Source organism: Nicotiana attenuata, chromosome 12 (genome assembly GCF_001879085.1).
Source record: "Nicotiana attenuata strain UT chromosome 12, NIATTr2, whole genome shotgun sequence".
Taxonomy (NCBI): Eukaryota; Viridiplantae; Streptophyta; class Magnoliopsida; order Solanales; family Solanaceae; genus Nicotiana; species Nicotiana attenuata.
This window is the reverse complement of record NC_032000.1, coordinates 6,497,004-6,512,158: the sequence shown is the minus strand read 5'-3', so window position 1 is coordinate 6,512,158 and position 15,155 is coordinate 6,497,004. Positions and strand designations below refer to the sequence as shown.

General features: G+C 36.3%; 3 protein-coding genes across 3 annotated transcripts; all 3 read right to left on the bottom strand.

The window, feature by feature from the left end:
• LOC109235215 (LEAF RUST 10 DISEASE-RESISTANCE LOCUS RECEPTOR-LIKE PROTEIN KINASE-like 1.1) lies at positions 467 to 3,565 on the bottom strand. Its single transcript, XM_019401232.1, has 4 exons — positions 2,080 to 3,565; positions 1,929 to 1,961; positions 1,622 to 1,852; positions 467 to 1,543 (listed from the first exon to the last, which is right to left on the bottom strand). Exons 1-4 carry the CDS (start codon positions 2,798 to 2,800, stop codon positions 567 to 569), a joined length of 1,962 nt encoding a protein of 653 aa, XP_019256777.1. The 5' UTR covers positions 2,801 to 3,565; the 3' UTR covers positions 467 to 566.
• Positions 4,767 to 9,192, bottom strand: LOC109235214 (LEAF RUST 10 DISEASE-RESISTANCE LOCUS RECEPTOR-LIKE PROTEIN KINASE-like 1.2). The gene is made up of 4 exons (XM_019401231.1): positions 8,225 to 9,192; positions 6,320 to 6,352; positions 5,983 to 6,231; positions 4,767 to 5,891 (listed from the first exon to the last, which is right to left on the bottom strand). The coding sequence occupies exons 1-4, from the start codon at positions 8,991 to 8,993 to the stop codon at positions 4,918 to 4,920; spliced, it is 2,025 nt and encodes a 674-aa protein (XP_019256776.1). The 5' UTR covers positions 8,994 to 9,192; the 3' UTR covers positions 4,767 to 4,917.
• On the bottom strand, positions 10,701 to 14,919 carry LOC109235842 (cytochrome c oxidase subunit 3-like). Its single transcript, XM_019402091.1, has 2 exons — positions 14,830 to 14,919; positions 10,701 to 11,120 (listed from the first exon to the last, which is right to left on the bottom strand). Exons 1-2 carry the CDS (start codon positions 14,917 to 14,919, stop codon positions 10,701 to 10,703), a joined length of 510 nt encoding a protein of 169 aa, XP_019257636.1.

Sequence of the window (15,155 nt, the reverse complement as noted above, 5' to 3'; positions counted from 1 at the left end):
TTCAAATTACATCATAAAATTGAGACGCAAGGATATGTTGGCCTTTGATGACTAGCCTACTATATCTGAGGATTTTTCCCTGTTATAAATTAACAAGTTTGAGTTTAACCAAGGCAACTAAGCACAAATTTGATGGTTGCTCTTTTTCCCCCTACTTTTAGTTGCTCCCTCATAAGCGACTTTGTCACTCGTTGTTCTTGAGCCGAGGGTTTCTCGGAAACAACCTCTCTACCTTCATAAAGCAAGGATATGGTATGCGTACACATTACCCTCCTCAGACCCCACTTATGGGATTCCACTGAGTTTATTGATTTATCGTCGCTAATGTTTGCTTTGTTAGCATCCGTATAACGCCTTGTTTTTTTCGATCCCGACATTTTCCTCAGTAGTTTGTGTTAAGGCACAGGAACAAGACCAAAAACACATTGATGTTTTAGAAAGGAAATAATTTCAGGAACATTGACAGTTGAAAAGCAAAAGAAGCATAACTTCTTTATTATATATACATTACCTATAGTAGATTCTGAAGTCTGAAAATACATTCTTTTTGTAAATTCTTAAGTTACTCACTCACTTGTGCTTGTAGTAGAGCCACTAATCCATATCTCACTATTAGAATCTGATGAACTTAAGAACTTAACTTTCTTGAGCAGTGCAACTTCATCTGATTCAGGCGAAAAAGGAGGGATATTAACACTCTTAGACTTGATTAAGTTAAAACTAGCACTGGTGTCTAATGTCTTCTCATTTTGGAATTTTCCACTCTGAATATTTCTCAAAATGTCCAATACTTCATCCATTGTTGGCCTGATATCTTTCTCAAGTTGCAAGCATCGAAAAGCTAGCTTCGCGACAGAGATAGTCATTCTCTTAACAAGTGTATCTGATGTAAACCCGAGCGATGGATCTATCAGTTCATCAAATGCACATCTTTGTATCCTGTTTATCGCCAAGTTGGCCAAATTGATCTCGTGCTTATGCCTAGTAATGTCCACAGCTGGCATTGATGATATGAGCTCGATTAGAACAACCCCAAAACTAAAAACATCACTTTTGTCAGTAAGCTGATAACATTCATGATACTCAGGATCGACGTATCCAGGTGTCCCTTGGGGAGCAGTGGATATGTGAGAAACGTCGTTAGGAAAAAGTCTTGACAGCCCAAAATCTGCAACTTTGACACGAAAGTTGTCGTCAAGAAGAATGTTATTAGTCTTGACATCGCGATGTATCACATCAGAAGCATGGAGGTAGGCCAATGCACTGGCTGTTTCTACTGCAATATTCATGCGGATTGGCCACGTGAGCAATCCCTCTCCTGCTCCTTCGCCGTTGAGATGATCAGCAACTGTTCCATTAGGAATGTATTCATAAACAAGGAGAAGTTCACGGCTTCGTCTTGATGTGCAGCCATAAAGAGACACAAGATTTTGGTGCCTCAAACGAGTAAGGATTTCGATTTCATTTATGAACTGTTGCATTCTCTTGCAGTTGTGCTCATATAGGCATTTTACTGCAACTTCTCTTCCATCATATAGTTTTCCTAATTCATAACATGTAACAACAATGAGATACTGAGTTTTTTTCTTAACATATATCTTATATTTAAAGCTATACTTACCATAATATACAGTCCCAAAACCTCCATCTCCAAGCTCATTAGAGGGATCAAAATTGTTGGTGGCTTCTTTAAGTTCAGCATAGGAAAAAACTGGAACTTGAAATCCAAAATATCTGCTCTCTACCTCAAGCTCCCGACGAAATTGTGTAGAACCATTCTTCCCTCTCTTGCGACGCCAGATAGAAAGGATGACAATGGAAGATACTAGGATCAAACCAACTCCAATAAAAACTAGAAAATAGAAGATACAGTAATCAAAATCTGATTCTTTGGAAGTGTACCTTTTAAACTACAAATGTGGTATTACCTGAGGCCAGAATCATTTTCAACTTGCTTTTTCCTGCAGTAAAAGAAAAAGAACAGCTATTTTAGATAAAACTCAATAGAAAACAAGCAAAACAAGATTTTTTTACCACCAAAGTTGGATTGATACAATAGTAAGTTTCAGTTGCTTATACCTTTGGAACAATGAAACTTGTGTTCGCGACTGAGCAGGCATTTCCCTCCTTTGTCAAGACAGTGATGACAATCTTTAGACAACTCCCATTCTAGAAGAATATTAGAACTCAACAGTTCAAACAAGTCACTTGCATATGGTTTTGATGGTGTAGGCAAAGGAATTGGCAATTGTACAATTGAACATTGATATGGAAGTTTGCCACTTATCTTATGACTAGAATTTCCCAATGTTTTATTGGGATGGTGATAATAGACATTGAAATCTTTACACTTAGTGTAATTATCAAAATCATGAAAAAATGCATCAGTTTTCTTCTGCATGATGTCCTGACTATGGTTGCATCTGTACAAAGTTAAGTTAGGAATAATTTGGAAAGAAATCAAAGGGGAGTTTGGAAATGAGAATTTTTTGTTAAAAGACTTGCAACTTTTTTTTTCTAAGTGTTTCTGAAGCTCAGGATCTGAAAGAAGGAAAAAATCACTCTTCCTCACTAAAGCATCATACTTTTGTCCACCAAGTTCAATCTTTGGATATGGTTTAGCCTGACAATCAAACTTGTATAATCCGCACTCGGGGTTGCTAGAATTTGTGAAAGGAAACTTCATAACTCCAAGATTTCCACACTCGAATTCCTCGGTGCAGTTGGATTTGGAGTTACCTTGTAGTTGAGGTAGGTTAAAGATCAGTAAACAACACAAAAACATGAAAGTAGAAGCCATACTATCTACTCCTATATGGTCTCAAAAAGCAAGAAAACAAGAAAAGAAGGATGTTAATGGTTTATTCTGCAATATTAACCTTGTTATCTGGTTTAATTTTTCTATCAGTTGACTTGGAATTTTTTTACAAAGACTTTGAGGAAAAGGAAACAAGATTCAAGTGAGGGACAAGATGGAAGAATTTTCCACTCTTCTTCCTCATTGACTATAATGTAAAGACTTGACTTATTGACTCTTAATCTAAGAGATTTTTCTGCTTCCTTTTGTCTATTTTAAGCAGTTTAATAAGCATGTATCTTCTTTCTGAAGCTGAAGGTTAGTATTTTGGCTCATGTAATATTTCCATTAGAGAAAGGGAAGTTGGTAAATATATCAGTTATGGGCCATTTTCTAGTGAACTGTAAAGGTATTCTGTTATCTACTAATCTGGAAAAAGACTTACTCAAACCTGTGAGTATATGACATGTATTCTTGTACCAACAAAGGCTGTGGTGGAGCGGTAAGTACTATTTCATCCTTAACCAGAGGTCTCGGGTTTGAGCCGTGGACATATTGTTTCCTTTGTCAATGAGCACTGTAACACCCCCCCCCCCCCCCCCCCAAAAACCCTCCCATGTGGAACTTTCCGCCGCGAATCCAGATTTAGTCGGTCCCAATGCGGGTACCAGATATTGAGTGGGAAACCAAGAAAAAAATCTTTTTAATTAATATGCAAGGGTTACTGAATGCTTATGCACATACCATTATTTAGTTATAAGCATTCCACATACTATATATTTGCTGTCAAATGTCTTGAGTGAAGTGGATGATATTCATTATAAGCAATCTCAAAGCTAAGATAACATGGTAAATGTGTAAGCTCATTAAATGAAGAGGTATATCTTGTATCTGGACCAATTCTCAGCTTCCAGGATGATTAAGCTATAGATTGATTTGATTCTACCGAGAGAAAGGCAGAGGAAGACAATGACAAAAAAGAAGGTTTGCCTTCCTGGGCGTCGAGCCAAACTACAGTGAACATAACAGTCTATGGAAATGATTGTAAGTTAGCACGGAGAGCACCTCCATTTCACTAGTTAGAATCCTCTACATTAGAAGCTGTACTTAATAGTCTCAACAGTGGCTGTGGAAGCACATATGGAAGGTAAATGTTCCATACAAAGTGGCATGCTTTCTTTGGCTGGTAGCAAAGGAGGCTTGTTTAACTCAAGAAAAACTGAAGAGGAGAGAAATGTAACTGTGTTCTAATGGCCATTTGTGTGGAAAATCTTGAGAAAGCCATCTGTTTCTAAATTGCAAAATGGCTGCACAATTATGGGACATCTTTCTAGCAATGATAGGCCTGAGTTGGACAATGCCAATGGATACTTTGGCAGAGTTGAATGATCAACAGACCAAAAAAGAAGAAAAGGGCAGCCCGGTGCACTAAGCTCCGGCTATGCGCGGGGTCCGGGGAAGGGCCGGACCACAAGGATCTATTGTACGCAGCCTTGCCCTGCATTTTGCAAGAGGTTGTCTCCACGCATTGAGCATAATTCCAGCTTGCATATGGTGGACTGTCTAGATGGAGAGGAATTCAAGACGTTTTGAAGATAAAAACAACTCAATCCAGATGATAAAACTAAATTGTATTATACTGTTCTATTTCTGGTGTAAACAGGAATATATGGATGATACTGAGTCTCCATTAGAAGTACTTAGAGTCTCTATAAGGTAGAAGATACTTTTTGGTAGTTCATACCTTTTTGCTTCCTTCACTTTGTAATTTTGCCCCACACAGCCTTTTGTGTTTTTAATAATATAAAACTTGTTACCATTTCCAAAAAAAAAAAAAACTGTACTTAATAGAAACATACAAAGAAAGAGATCGATAATCTGGCGATTCCTTTACAGATGATGGTGCTTATGCTTTCCTGAGTCGAGGGTCTATTGGAAACAACCTCTCTATCCTCACAAGGTAGGGGTAAGGTCTGCGTACACATTACCCTCTCCAGACCCCACAGTGTGGGATAATACTGGGTATGTTGTTGTTGTTGTCCTTTACAGATGATGCAATGGGTGTTTGAGTACATATTTGTATCAAGTACTTTTAGATGAACGCAAAGCGTGTAACAGTTTCACCCGCTAATACTACTACTGCCACAGCTACTAAGCCACTTTTCAGTTACAGAAATTGGTGAAGGTGGCATTTGCCTCTTCTTCAGCAGTACAACATTATCGGGTGCAGGAGAAGGAGGGACCTTTTCACTTTCAGGTTCAGTGTCATTGACAATTTTTTCCTTTGTCTTCTCATCTTTGATATCATCAGCGCGCTGAATATGTTTTAGCGTCTCCAGTACTTCATCCATTGTCGGTCTGAAGTCCTTCTCAAGCTGCAAGCATTGAAAAGCTAGCTCTGCTACTGAGGTAGTCATTCTCCTAACTTCTGCATCTGATGTAAATCCCAGTGACGGATCAATCAACTCATCGAATGCACTTTTTTGAATCTTCTTCATCGCTAAGTTAGCCAAATTGATCTCATGTCGATGCCTTGTAATATCAACAGCAGGCATTGATGATATAAGTTCAACAAGGACAACACCAAAGCTATAAACGTCACTTTTATTAGTGAGCTGGTAACATTCATGATATTCTGGATCAACATATCCAGCTGTCCCTTGAGGAGCAGTTGAGACATGAGTAGCATCATTAGGAAAAAGTCTTGAAAGCCCAAAATCTGCAACTTTGACACAACAATTGTCGTCAAGGAGTATGTTGCTAGTCTTCACATCTCGATGTATTATCTCAGAGGCATGGAGGTAAGCCAATGCACAAGCAGTTTCTAAAGCAATATTCATGCGGATAGGCCACACAAGGAATCCGTCCTTTGCTCTATCACCATGCAAGTGATCAGCCACTGTTCCATTGGAAATGTATTCGTAAACAAGGAGGAGTTCACGGCTATGTTTTGGTGTGCAACCATAAAGGGTAACAAGATTCCGGTGCCTTAGGCGAGTGAGAATTTCAATTTCATTTTTAAACTGCTCCATTCTCTTGCAGTTGTGCTCATAAAGTCTCTTCACTGCAACTTCTCTCCCATCCTTAAGTTTACCTAGTAAGGAATGTACAAATTTAGCAAACTGCATAAATTAGTTACCTATTCGTGTCATTCGAACATCTATTTTTGCTTTCAAGATTCTTACCGTAGTAAACAGTTCCAAAACCTCCATCTCCTAGTTCTCTGGAGGAATCAAATTTACTAGTAGCTTCTTCAAGTTCAGTGTATGAGAAGACCGGGACGCCATAATTACTACCTCCCTCATAGTCATAATTTGAGGAAGGATCAGAAAATTTGTTTCTTGATTGGAAGAATAAACAACCTTTGTGTTCGTTCTTGTAACGACAGACAATGAAGGCGACCACCAAGATTATTAACACTGCTCCACCTAAAACTGCAAAAAGACAACAATGAAAGTTAACAAGATGTTGGAACTATGATCATATCTCAAATTTAGGGATAATAATATAGCACTAACTTACCTGAGCCAAGAATCAATCCCAATTTATTTTTTCCTGAAAATGAGGTAATGTCAGACAAATCATGGAGGAGGTAGTACAGAAAAGCAATGATCTGCATCTGACAAGGAAGAAAAGAGAACATATAAAATGTTTCAGTGCAAACTGGAAATAAAAGAAGCAATAACATAATACTCCCAAGATTTGATGACGGATTAATGGATTTTGGATCGTAATAAAGTGGTATCAGAGCCTAGGTTTCGCAGGTCTTACGGGTCATGAGCAGTATCTTAGTAGAGTCTTGTTAATAGAGCTTTTAGGCAATTGATATTAATATATAAGAGAAGAGATTTGGATGTTTATGATACACATGAAAGCGCCTTCAATCGTTGTAGCTTTTGTAACCCTGCAAATATTCAGTATCTATATGCCTAGTACATTAAAGTTGCATCAGGTAGTAGCAGTTACTATCACAGCGATGATTCTGGTGAGATTAATCAGAGCAATAACAAACAGGTTCACCATTTCCAAAGCCACAATGGTAGCTGCTTCTTTCACAACCACTAACCTAATTCCAGACCATCTAGTGTAAATCCATTTCACAACCACCTTACATGGTCTATCTCTTGCCATTTCGATTACCCTTCTTTCATATTTCGACTGGTGCAGCAACATATGACTCTCAAGGCATTGAACTACAATCGACATGGTCTTTCCCATTATCTAAAACAGCATAAGGATAAGTCACATCATTGGAAGCACAAGCAATTGGTTTTGGGCGTTACGTGGGAAAAGAGTTATTGCAGACATAAAACAAGTACTAAGATTTTCTATAGTTGAACCAAATGTGAACGGAGATCAATCGATCCCAAAAAACTTTTGAGGGAGCTATGCATGAAGAATTCAGTATCTCAGTGTTCACCAACCGAAGTGATCGGCTCTCACAGGAAGAAACTACTCATAGTGATGTAGAAGAGTGTGTTAGCTTTCAAACTTAGATAATCACAAGAACAAATATGGTTGACGAATGACAAGAATGGCATGATTGATGAATGAGAAGGAATAATATGTAACACATGTGGAGTAGTAGTAAAACATGGTTGCTGTTGCAGATTTCTACCAATACTGAAGTTAATTAAGTAAGATAAATACAAGTCAGATCCTGATTATATACTTTGAAATGTTTTACCTTATTTTATTGAGTTTGACTTGGTTTTCCATGCTTCGGTAACGGATTACAAAGAGAATACAGTTCAATCTAGACTTGAATTTATGCTCATTGGAACTTAACCCCTTGTCCAAATAGCAGAAGAAGATACCCAGCACGCCATTTCAATCTCCATAGCTCAAAGATGAGTTTTGGAAATTTTCTACTGTTTTTTTCTTTATTTTGAAGGATGATTGTGCTGAATCTTGATTGGCAATTAGCCTTCTATCTCCTGTTAACCACTTGTCCAAATACCAGATGGAACCTTGGACATGGATTACTACAGATAAAGCTCAACTAAGAGATGATCACTTGCACTATTCCTTTAATGGCCTTTGATAATGTGGCCTATTAGATTGAGAATAGAAATAAGGAAATCTTAAATTGGTTTCCTCATATACTTAACAAAATACTATTTGTGTAACCAAGGACAAAAGATCAAACCCCAAAATGCATAGTTTAATCATAACAAGACACCATTCATCAGAGAATTATTAGCTGCTACAAGGATATTTCCTTGGGTGAACAAATTTTCTGGTTTTTACAAATCATTGATCATCTACAGCATAATCCAGATCTCCATTTCAGCTGTATCTTGATGCCTAGATCATCAAGCAATACTTATTAAGCGCTTGGTAATCACACGAAAAGAACCTAAAATGCATCATAGCATAAGTTTCTACATAATTATACTGCAAATTAACTACTAGAGAGGGGCTTACTGGTAGGCTTGCAACTCGCGGAATGAGGCCTGTCAGTGCAGAAACATTTGAATTGATAAGGTTTTTCTTCAAATCCACAACGCCCTCCGCTTTCTGCACACTCACTGCAATTACTAGCTGTCCAACTCAATCTAAAACCCCTTCTCAATATCAATTGATAATCAAGAACTTGATTCCTTCCCTCATTTTCATTCATTTCTACTGGTACCATTACATGATTTTTGCACATTTCTAATGCAGACTCAAAGCCTTCATCCTCAGCAAACATAGCAACACCCCACTCATTTCCATTTTCTTCACCACAACCAAAACCAATCTTGTTCTTCAAAAGATGCTCGGGTATCGACTCATTACACTTTGACAACAAGTAAATTCTTGATTCATTGACAAATTTAAAAGGGCGATTATCGAGTGAGATGTTCTTGATCTCAGAAACACAACCATTGCTTGTAGTACTATTAAAGACTGAATTTTTCAGCTGAAAAATATGATCTTGATATGAAATCTTTTCAACTATATACTCATTTGCAGCAATATGTACAACAGGAAAACCTTGTTCACTACAATTTAACCCAAATCCAGGGTATCCACAATAAGATTCTTGCTCATCTTGAATATAAAATGGAAAACTTATTTTTGGACCATTTTTGCAATTTATTGGCTGACATGCTATAAACTGAGGATCAACACCAGAACATTTACCTAGGATTAAGGAAAATATACAAAGGTTTAATGATATTATCAAAATATACCTGTTTTCTTGGTTCATTTGTAATCTTGAGCAGCTCAAAATATACAACTAAAACAAGTAAATAATGAAAAATACACTAAGGGGAGATAAGGGTGTTTCTTGGATTTTTCTTTTTGTTAGCAAAAAGATGGATTCATTATATTTGATATACAAAAGTTGACTTTGTATCTACCTTAGAAAGTTGAAGTTTCAAGATTAAAATTAAATGGGCTCAATTTTTTTTAGCAATTAAGTTGCATATATTGACCAATAAACTCTATTTGACTAATGATTATTTAGCTTGAAATAGTAATACAAATGTCGGCTTTAAAGATATTTGTCAATTCATAAGAGGATAAACAAAATTCTGATTTTATATTAAAAGTGGGACATGGGTTTCCTGCTCATATGTCTGCTGCAGCAACTTGCAACTACCCCTAATAGAAGAAAGATTGGATTTTTATTATATGAAGTGTAATTTGGCCATTAATTTTCCATTTTATTTTTGGTTGGAAAAACATGATTTGTTGCTCTATTTCTTTAGGTAACGGGTTCGAACCATTGCATTAGGACATGCTGTCTACATCATACTCCTAAAGTAAAGTCCTTTTCCGAATCCTGTGTGAGTCGGCATACTTTGTGCCCGGAGCTATTTTTTTTTTAGATCAATAAGCAACCTTTAGTACTATGCTCAAAGGGTTTTTACCATTCAAATTCTTTGGAAAATCCAGAGATGATTGAATATCCTAAGGTTTTTTATCTGGGTGTGGTATAATCATTCCGTATCTGAAACTCATTAACTTGATTAATATACATATTAATTTTTCCTATGATATTTTATAGTATAACATATTACATCCTTTAAGTTATAAAACTAGACAGAATATGTCCCTTCTTTAAATTTTTTGTCTCTTTTGTGACGATCACGTGTTTGGCACGTGATGAATTATTCTGCTTCCTCTTCCACTTTAAGAATTTAAAGAAATTGTTGAATGTTTGGAAGTCCTTTTCTTAATATTCCTTAGTTTTAAAGCTCAAACTCAATTAAAGTGCAATAAATTGGAATGTAATAATCGACTAAAATATATAATTATAGTCAAATTTTGATCACGCCCAACTATGCCTTATAAAAAGGACTAAGCGGACGTTGCAAATATAATCCGGTTTACAAGTCCGGAGTCGAATCCCACAGAGAACTAAGGCTTAGCTACAACTGTTCAATATCACCAAGAAGACAAGCTTGAACAATTCCTACTTATAGATATTAAGATTCTTGTGTTTAACTAATTAACTAACAAATTAAAATAGTAAATTAACAACTAAAGATACTAAGGGTTAGAGACAAGATTAAGGAGGTCTAGAGTTATGATTTCCCCTATTGTCGGAATCCTTCCCGCTGCGTTTTCTATAAATTCGCCAAAGTATTCACTACCGATCATGAGGGATCTGACTGTCGTAACTCTTTCCCGAGTAATTATCACAATTTACTAGACATATTCTCCCAAATTACGCTAGCTGGCATTAAGTACGGCTTACTCGGATCGCACCCAAGGTTTCGTTATCCCTAATCACACCTTTAAGCCCTTTGTATTGATGTACGATGTAGACTCCATCAGATACATATCGATTTCTTTCTGATGGATCAAGAATAGATAGTTGTCTCATCAATAGATAGAAATAGGAGATTTCCCCTTATTCTTGAGAGATTCCCTCTCTATCTCTTTCGATCTATCAGAACAGATCAGGCTATCTATCAATCGATTTGAAAATAGCACGCTCATCTCGCTTTTCGTTCATTTTCGCCACGAAAACATAGCCGCCATAATAAGAAGAAACTGCTCGTTTTTCCTTCCCCGCGAGTATAGCATGATGAGCCCAAGTTACGGCAGCTCCGGATGAAAGGGGAATAAGGGTATTAAGAAAAGGGATTTCCCAAGGATCTAAAACCGCAATCCCCTTTGGGGGCCAAATACCTCCGATCTCTACCGTAGGTGCCAAAGAAGAATGAGAAGAAGCCCGAAAAAGAGCAAAAAAGAACATAACCTCCGATACGATAAATGATTCCCTAGAAGTTTTGTCCGGTTGGGAAAGCCAGAACTCTTGTAAACTAGCTTGATAAAGGGTAGTGGTAGGGACAGTCTCAGTACCACTGAAAGTGCGATAGTCCTTCAAGCAAGGGACTTGGGCAAACAAAGTCCTTACTCGTATTCCACCAACCACTCGCTTCGGGGCTCGTCAATGGCTTGGCTTCAGGTTGCGAATGGAAGCGCGGATTAGCGGGTGTGAGTTTGTATTCTCAAATGATATCAGAGGGATTTGCGTTTATTGTGGAAATTCCGTTTTCTCTACGATTAATATCTTCTTTATCTTCTTTCGAAGGCAAAAAGATTTTTAAATCTCATAATTTACGATCAATTCATTCAACATTTCCTTTTTTAGAGGACAATTTTTCACATCTAAATTATGTATTAGATATACTAATACCCTACCCCGTTCATCTGGAAATCTTGGTTCAAACTCTTCGCTATTGGGTAAAAGATGCCTCTTCTTTACATTTATTACGATTCTTTCTCCATGAATATTGGACGTTAGGAGTGATGTTGTTCAACAACTACCTAAATATACACTCTCTCCCGAGTAATACACACTAAATAGGCACAGTCGATTGAGAGCTCTTCAACCAACCACAATAATAACGTAGTTGAACAAATAGAGAAAATACTACGGAAAAACTATATTAACTTAACAGAAAAATCATACTCCAATAGGTTCCATCAAAACCCTAGATAACAAATTAGCTATTCATAATAGTATGCATAACTACAATACTAAAATTCATAACCAATAATGGAAATAGGAAGAAGGAAGTGAAAAACTCGTAGAAGAATTCTCCGCCTTGCTCCTAGTGTGTTCTTGCCTCCTTCGGTCGAATCCCCGGTCTCCTTAGCCTCCTTAGGTCTAAATTATATCAAAAGTCCTCCAAATCCCGTCTTTCCATGTATTTATACCAAGTATGGTCGGGCCCAAACAATTATACCTTCTACTAAGCGAAAAAGGACACTTTTCCCGGATATGACATGCGCGGCCACGGATCAACCGCGGATGGACCGCGTATATTATTGACCAGTGTTCTGCCCCATTTGACCGGCCAGTGCGCGGCCGCGCACTTGACGCGCACTTTTCACCCTATTTTTTTTGAAATTTGGAAAAACGTAAAACATGAAAGTTGTATCCCTTTGAGTAGCTTTCCAACCATATATTGTGGAGCCCAAATGGAGTTCTGAGCGAAAAGTTGTGCATTTTACTAGGCAGTGCGTAATATGCCTACTCGATTCGTCGTTCGTTCTTAACTATCATCCGTTGATTTCTGAACACGATCCCGACTTAATTCCTTGGGCTTTTACTCAGACTTCAAAGCTCCAAATCACTTGAATTCATTCCATAACATCTACGTAGCTCGGAATCACTCCTATAAGGCATAAAACACACCATTAGTGCAAAACACTAGCGATTAAAGCTCAAACTCAATTAAAGTGCAGTAAATTAGAGTGTAATAAGCGACTAAAATACATAATTATAGCCTATCATCAAGTAATAAAGAATCAAATTATCACTAATTTTTTTTGATAAGCCACCATTCAATTTCTTAATTTCAATAGGTTTTAGTCCCTTTATTTTTTATGTCCTAAGACAGTATCAATATAACAAAATAAAGCAAATAAAATTAAGTCTTAATTTTATTAGACGGTCATTTTCTTAAGCAAAAGACAGCATAACCAAAAAGGAGAACCCCAAACAAGAGGACAAAAAATTTCAAGTGTTGGAAATTGACTTTTAAAAATACTGATTTCACACAAGAAAAATGAAGCAATATTAGTAAGTGATGCAAAATCATAAACGAGAAAGTAATGAGAATAGGGGATGTATGGTGATAAGGAGCGATAGAGACTGGAGTAAGTGCCAAAATTCCAATCGTCGGAAGGGGTATGATGAGATGGTTGAGATCCTTCTGTTTTTAATAAGATATCTGATTTCAAGCTCTAAAAATTAGGAATTTCTTTAGTACGAAATGTTTTATCTCGTTAGAGAACTTATTTGGCGAGAACTCAAATTAATCGAATTAGTAGATTTCAGATACTGATTGGGTGAAAAGATTTCTAGGAATGAGCGGTCTAAATGAGTGCCAAGATCATCTTTATTTTTTTTATAACGGTGAAGTCTGGTTTAATTTGTACTTACCTCGATTATTTCTTTGAACCTTAATTTTCAAAGTTAATACTCGTTTTATTGACCACTAGACCACGTCTTTAATGCGAGCCAACATCACCTTTATATCTTGATAGACATGTCATTGTCTCTTTACATTATTGGCCACATAATTGGATTTTCTATTGTCAAATTTTCATTGTTCCCCTTTGTGAAAGAAGTGGTTCAAAATGGTCTAAATCCATCCACTCAAGCATTCTTGCTCCACTTTAGGAAATAATGATATCCATGATATTTGCTTAGGATAAAGTGGATTATATGCAAGCATTACATATAGTTTATCTAAAGCATCTAAGTTTTAAAAGTAAGTTTAATTTTGTAGTAGCTATTTATGGAAAGTCCACCTCTAAACAACTAAAGCAATTGATATATACTTGTATATTTAAGACTAAAAAGTTTCAATCTCGAAATTCAAAATGTATAATTTTTTGGGACAGATAGAGAAGTTATTTTTCTTGTGTAAGATAAATTCATGTGTAAAACCAATCAAATTAATTTTCTCTTATGTTCTTTTACGTGTCGGAAAGAGTTCTACTCCCTCCCTTTTAGTTTATGTGAAACATTTTACTTTTTGAGATTTAAACTGTGTAAATTTTGACCAATATTCTGAAATATATTTTTTCGTGATATTGACATGAGAAGAATTGCTAGTTATAGTACTTTTCTTATATTTTTTATATTTAAATTCTAACTTCAAAATATCGAGTTAATCTAATCCAAATTAGTTTCAAAGATTAGTTAAACTAGCTCTCAAAAAATAAAGGTTCATATAAATTAAAACGGATAGCGTAGGTTTAATTTGTTCTTAAAGAGTTATATTTGTAATACCCAAATTGCCCTTCGCAGTAGTGAACATTCTGTTTGAACTGTTAGCCTCCATAAAGTAATAGGACTATAAGCATTCATTTTATCTAATTAAAGGTAAAATATGCTAAGCCCAATATCATAAGGATCAAAATTGGAATTAGACAATTACAAAGGGACGAAAAGCGTTATTTCTACTTCAAATTTCAAAACAAGAATAGAGAAACTGAACCTAAAGATCAAATTTAAATTTGATTTAGTTTTTCGTTTTATCCCGATGATGTACACCCACGTAAATAACACAATCAATTTTCAGACCAACCATTTTGATCAGCTTCTTTTTATTTTTCACTTGATGTTGGATATTTACTTTGAGACTCGACTAATCTAAAAAAAATTCACTTTTAAAGTTAAACGTTCATACCAAATTTCATGATCAACTTTTTGTTCAAGACTGACGACTTAGTTCATGGTTGACATTTTATTTGTGTTTGCTTCTAGAAATTGCATACAACTTCACACGACGTGGAATAGAGGGAGATTTAATTTTGTAATCCATCGCAAATCTTATTTTAGTTATGTCATATTTTTCACGAGAGATAGTAAAAATATAATACAAATTTGTAAAAATAACACATGAGATATTTATATTATTATTTTGTCTGTTCAAACTGTAAGTGGCAGCAGAAAATCATTATAGAAATGACACTAGGGGTGTGTTTGGTATAACGGAAAATATTTTCTTGAAAAATAAGTGGTAATCTTACTTTTTACTGCGAAAATTGGTGAAGCTTTGTGGGCATACCGGACAACCTTCAGAACTGCTACACAAGCAACTCCTTACTCTTTGGTATATGGCGTAGAAGCGTCCTTCCGTTAGAGCAACAAATTCCATCATTGCGGATCGCAATCCAAGAAGGACTCAGTCCGAAGAGAATGCTCAACTTCGCCTAGTAGAGTTAGAGGCATTGGATGAGAAAAGATTGGAAGCGCAACAAAAATTGGAGTGCTATCAAGCTCGACTAGCTAGAGCCTTCAACAAGAAAGTGCGGACACAATCATTGCAAGTGGGAGACTTAGTCCTAGCTGTTCGACGACCCATAATCCTCAACAAACGCATAGGCAACAAGT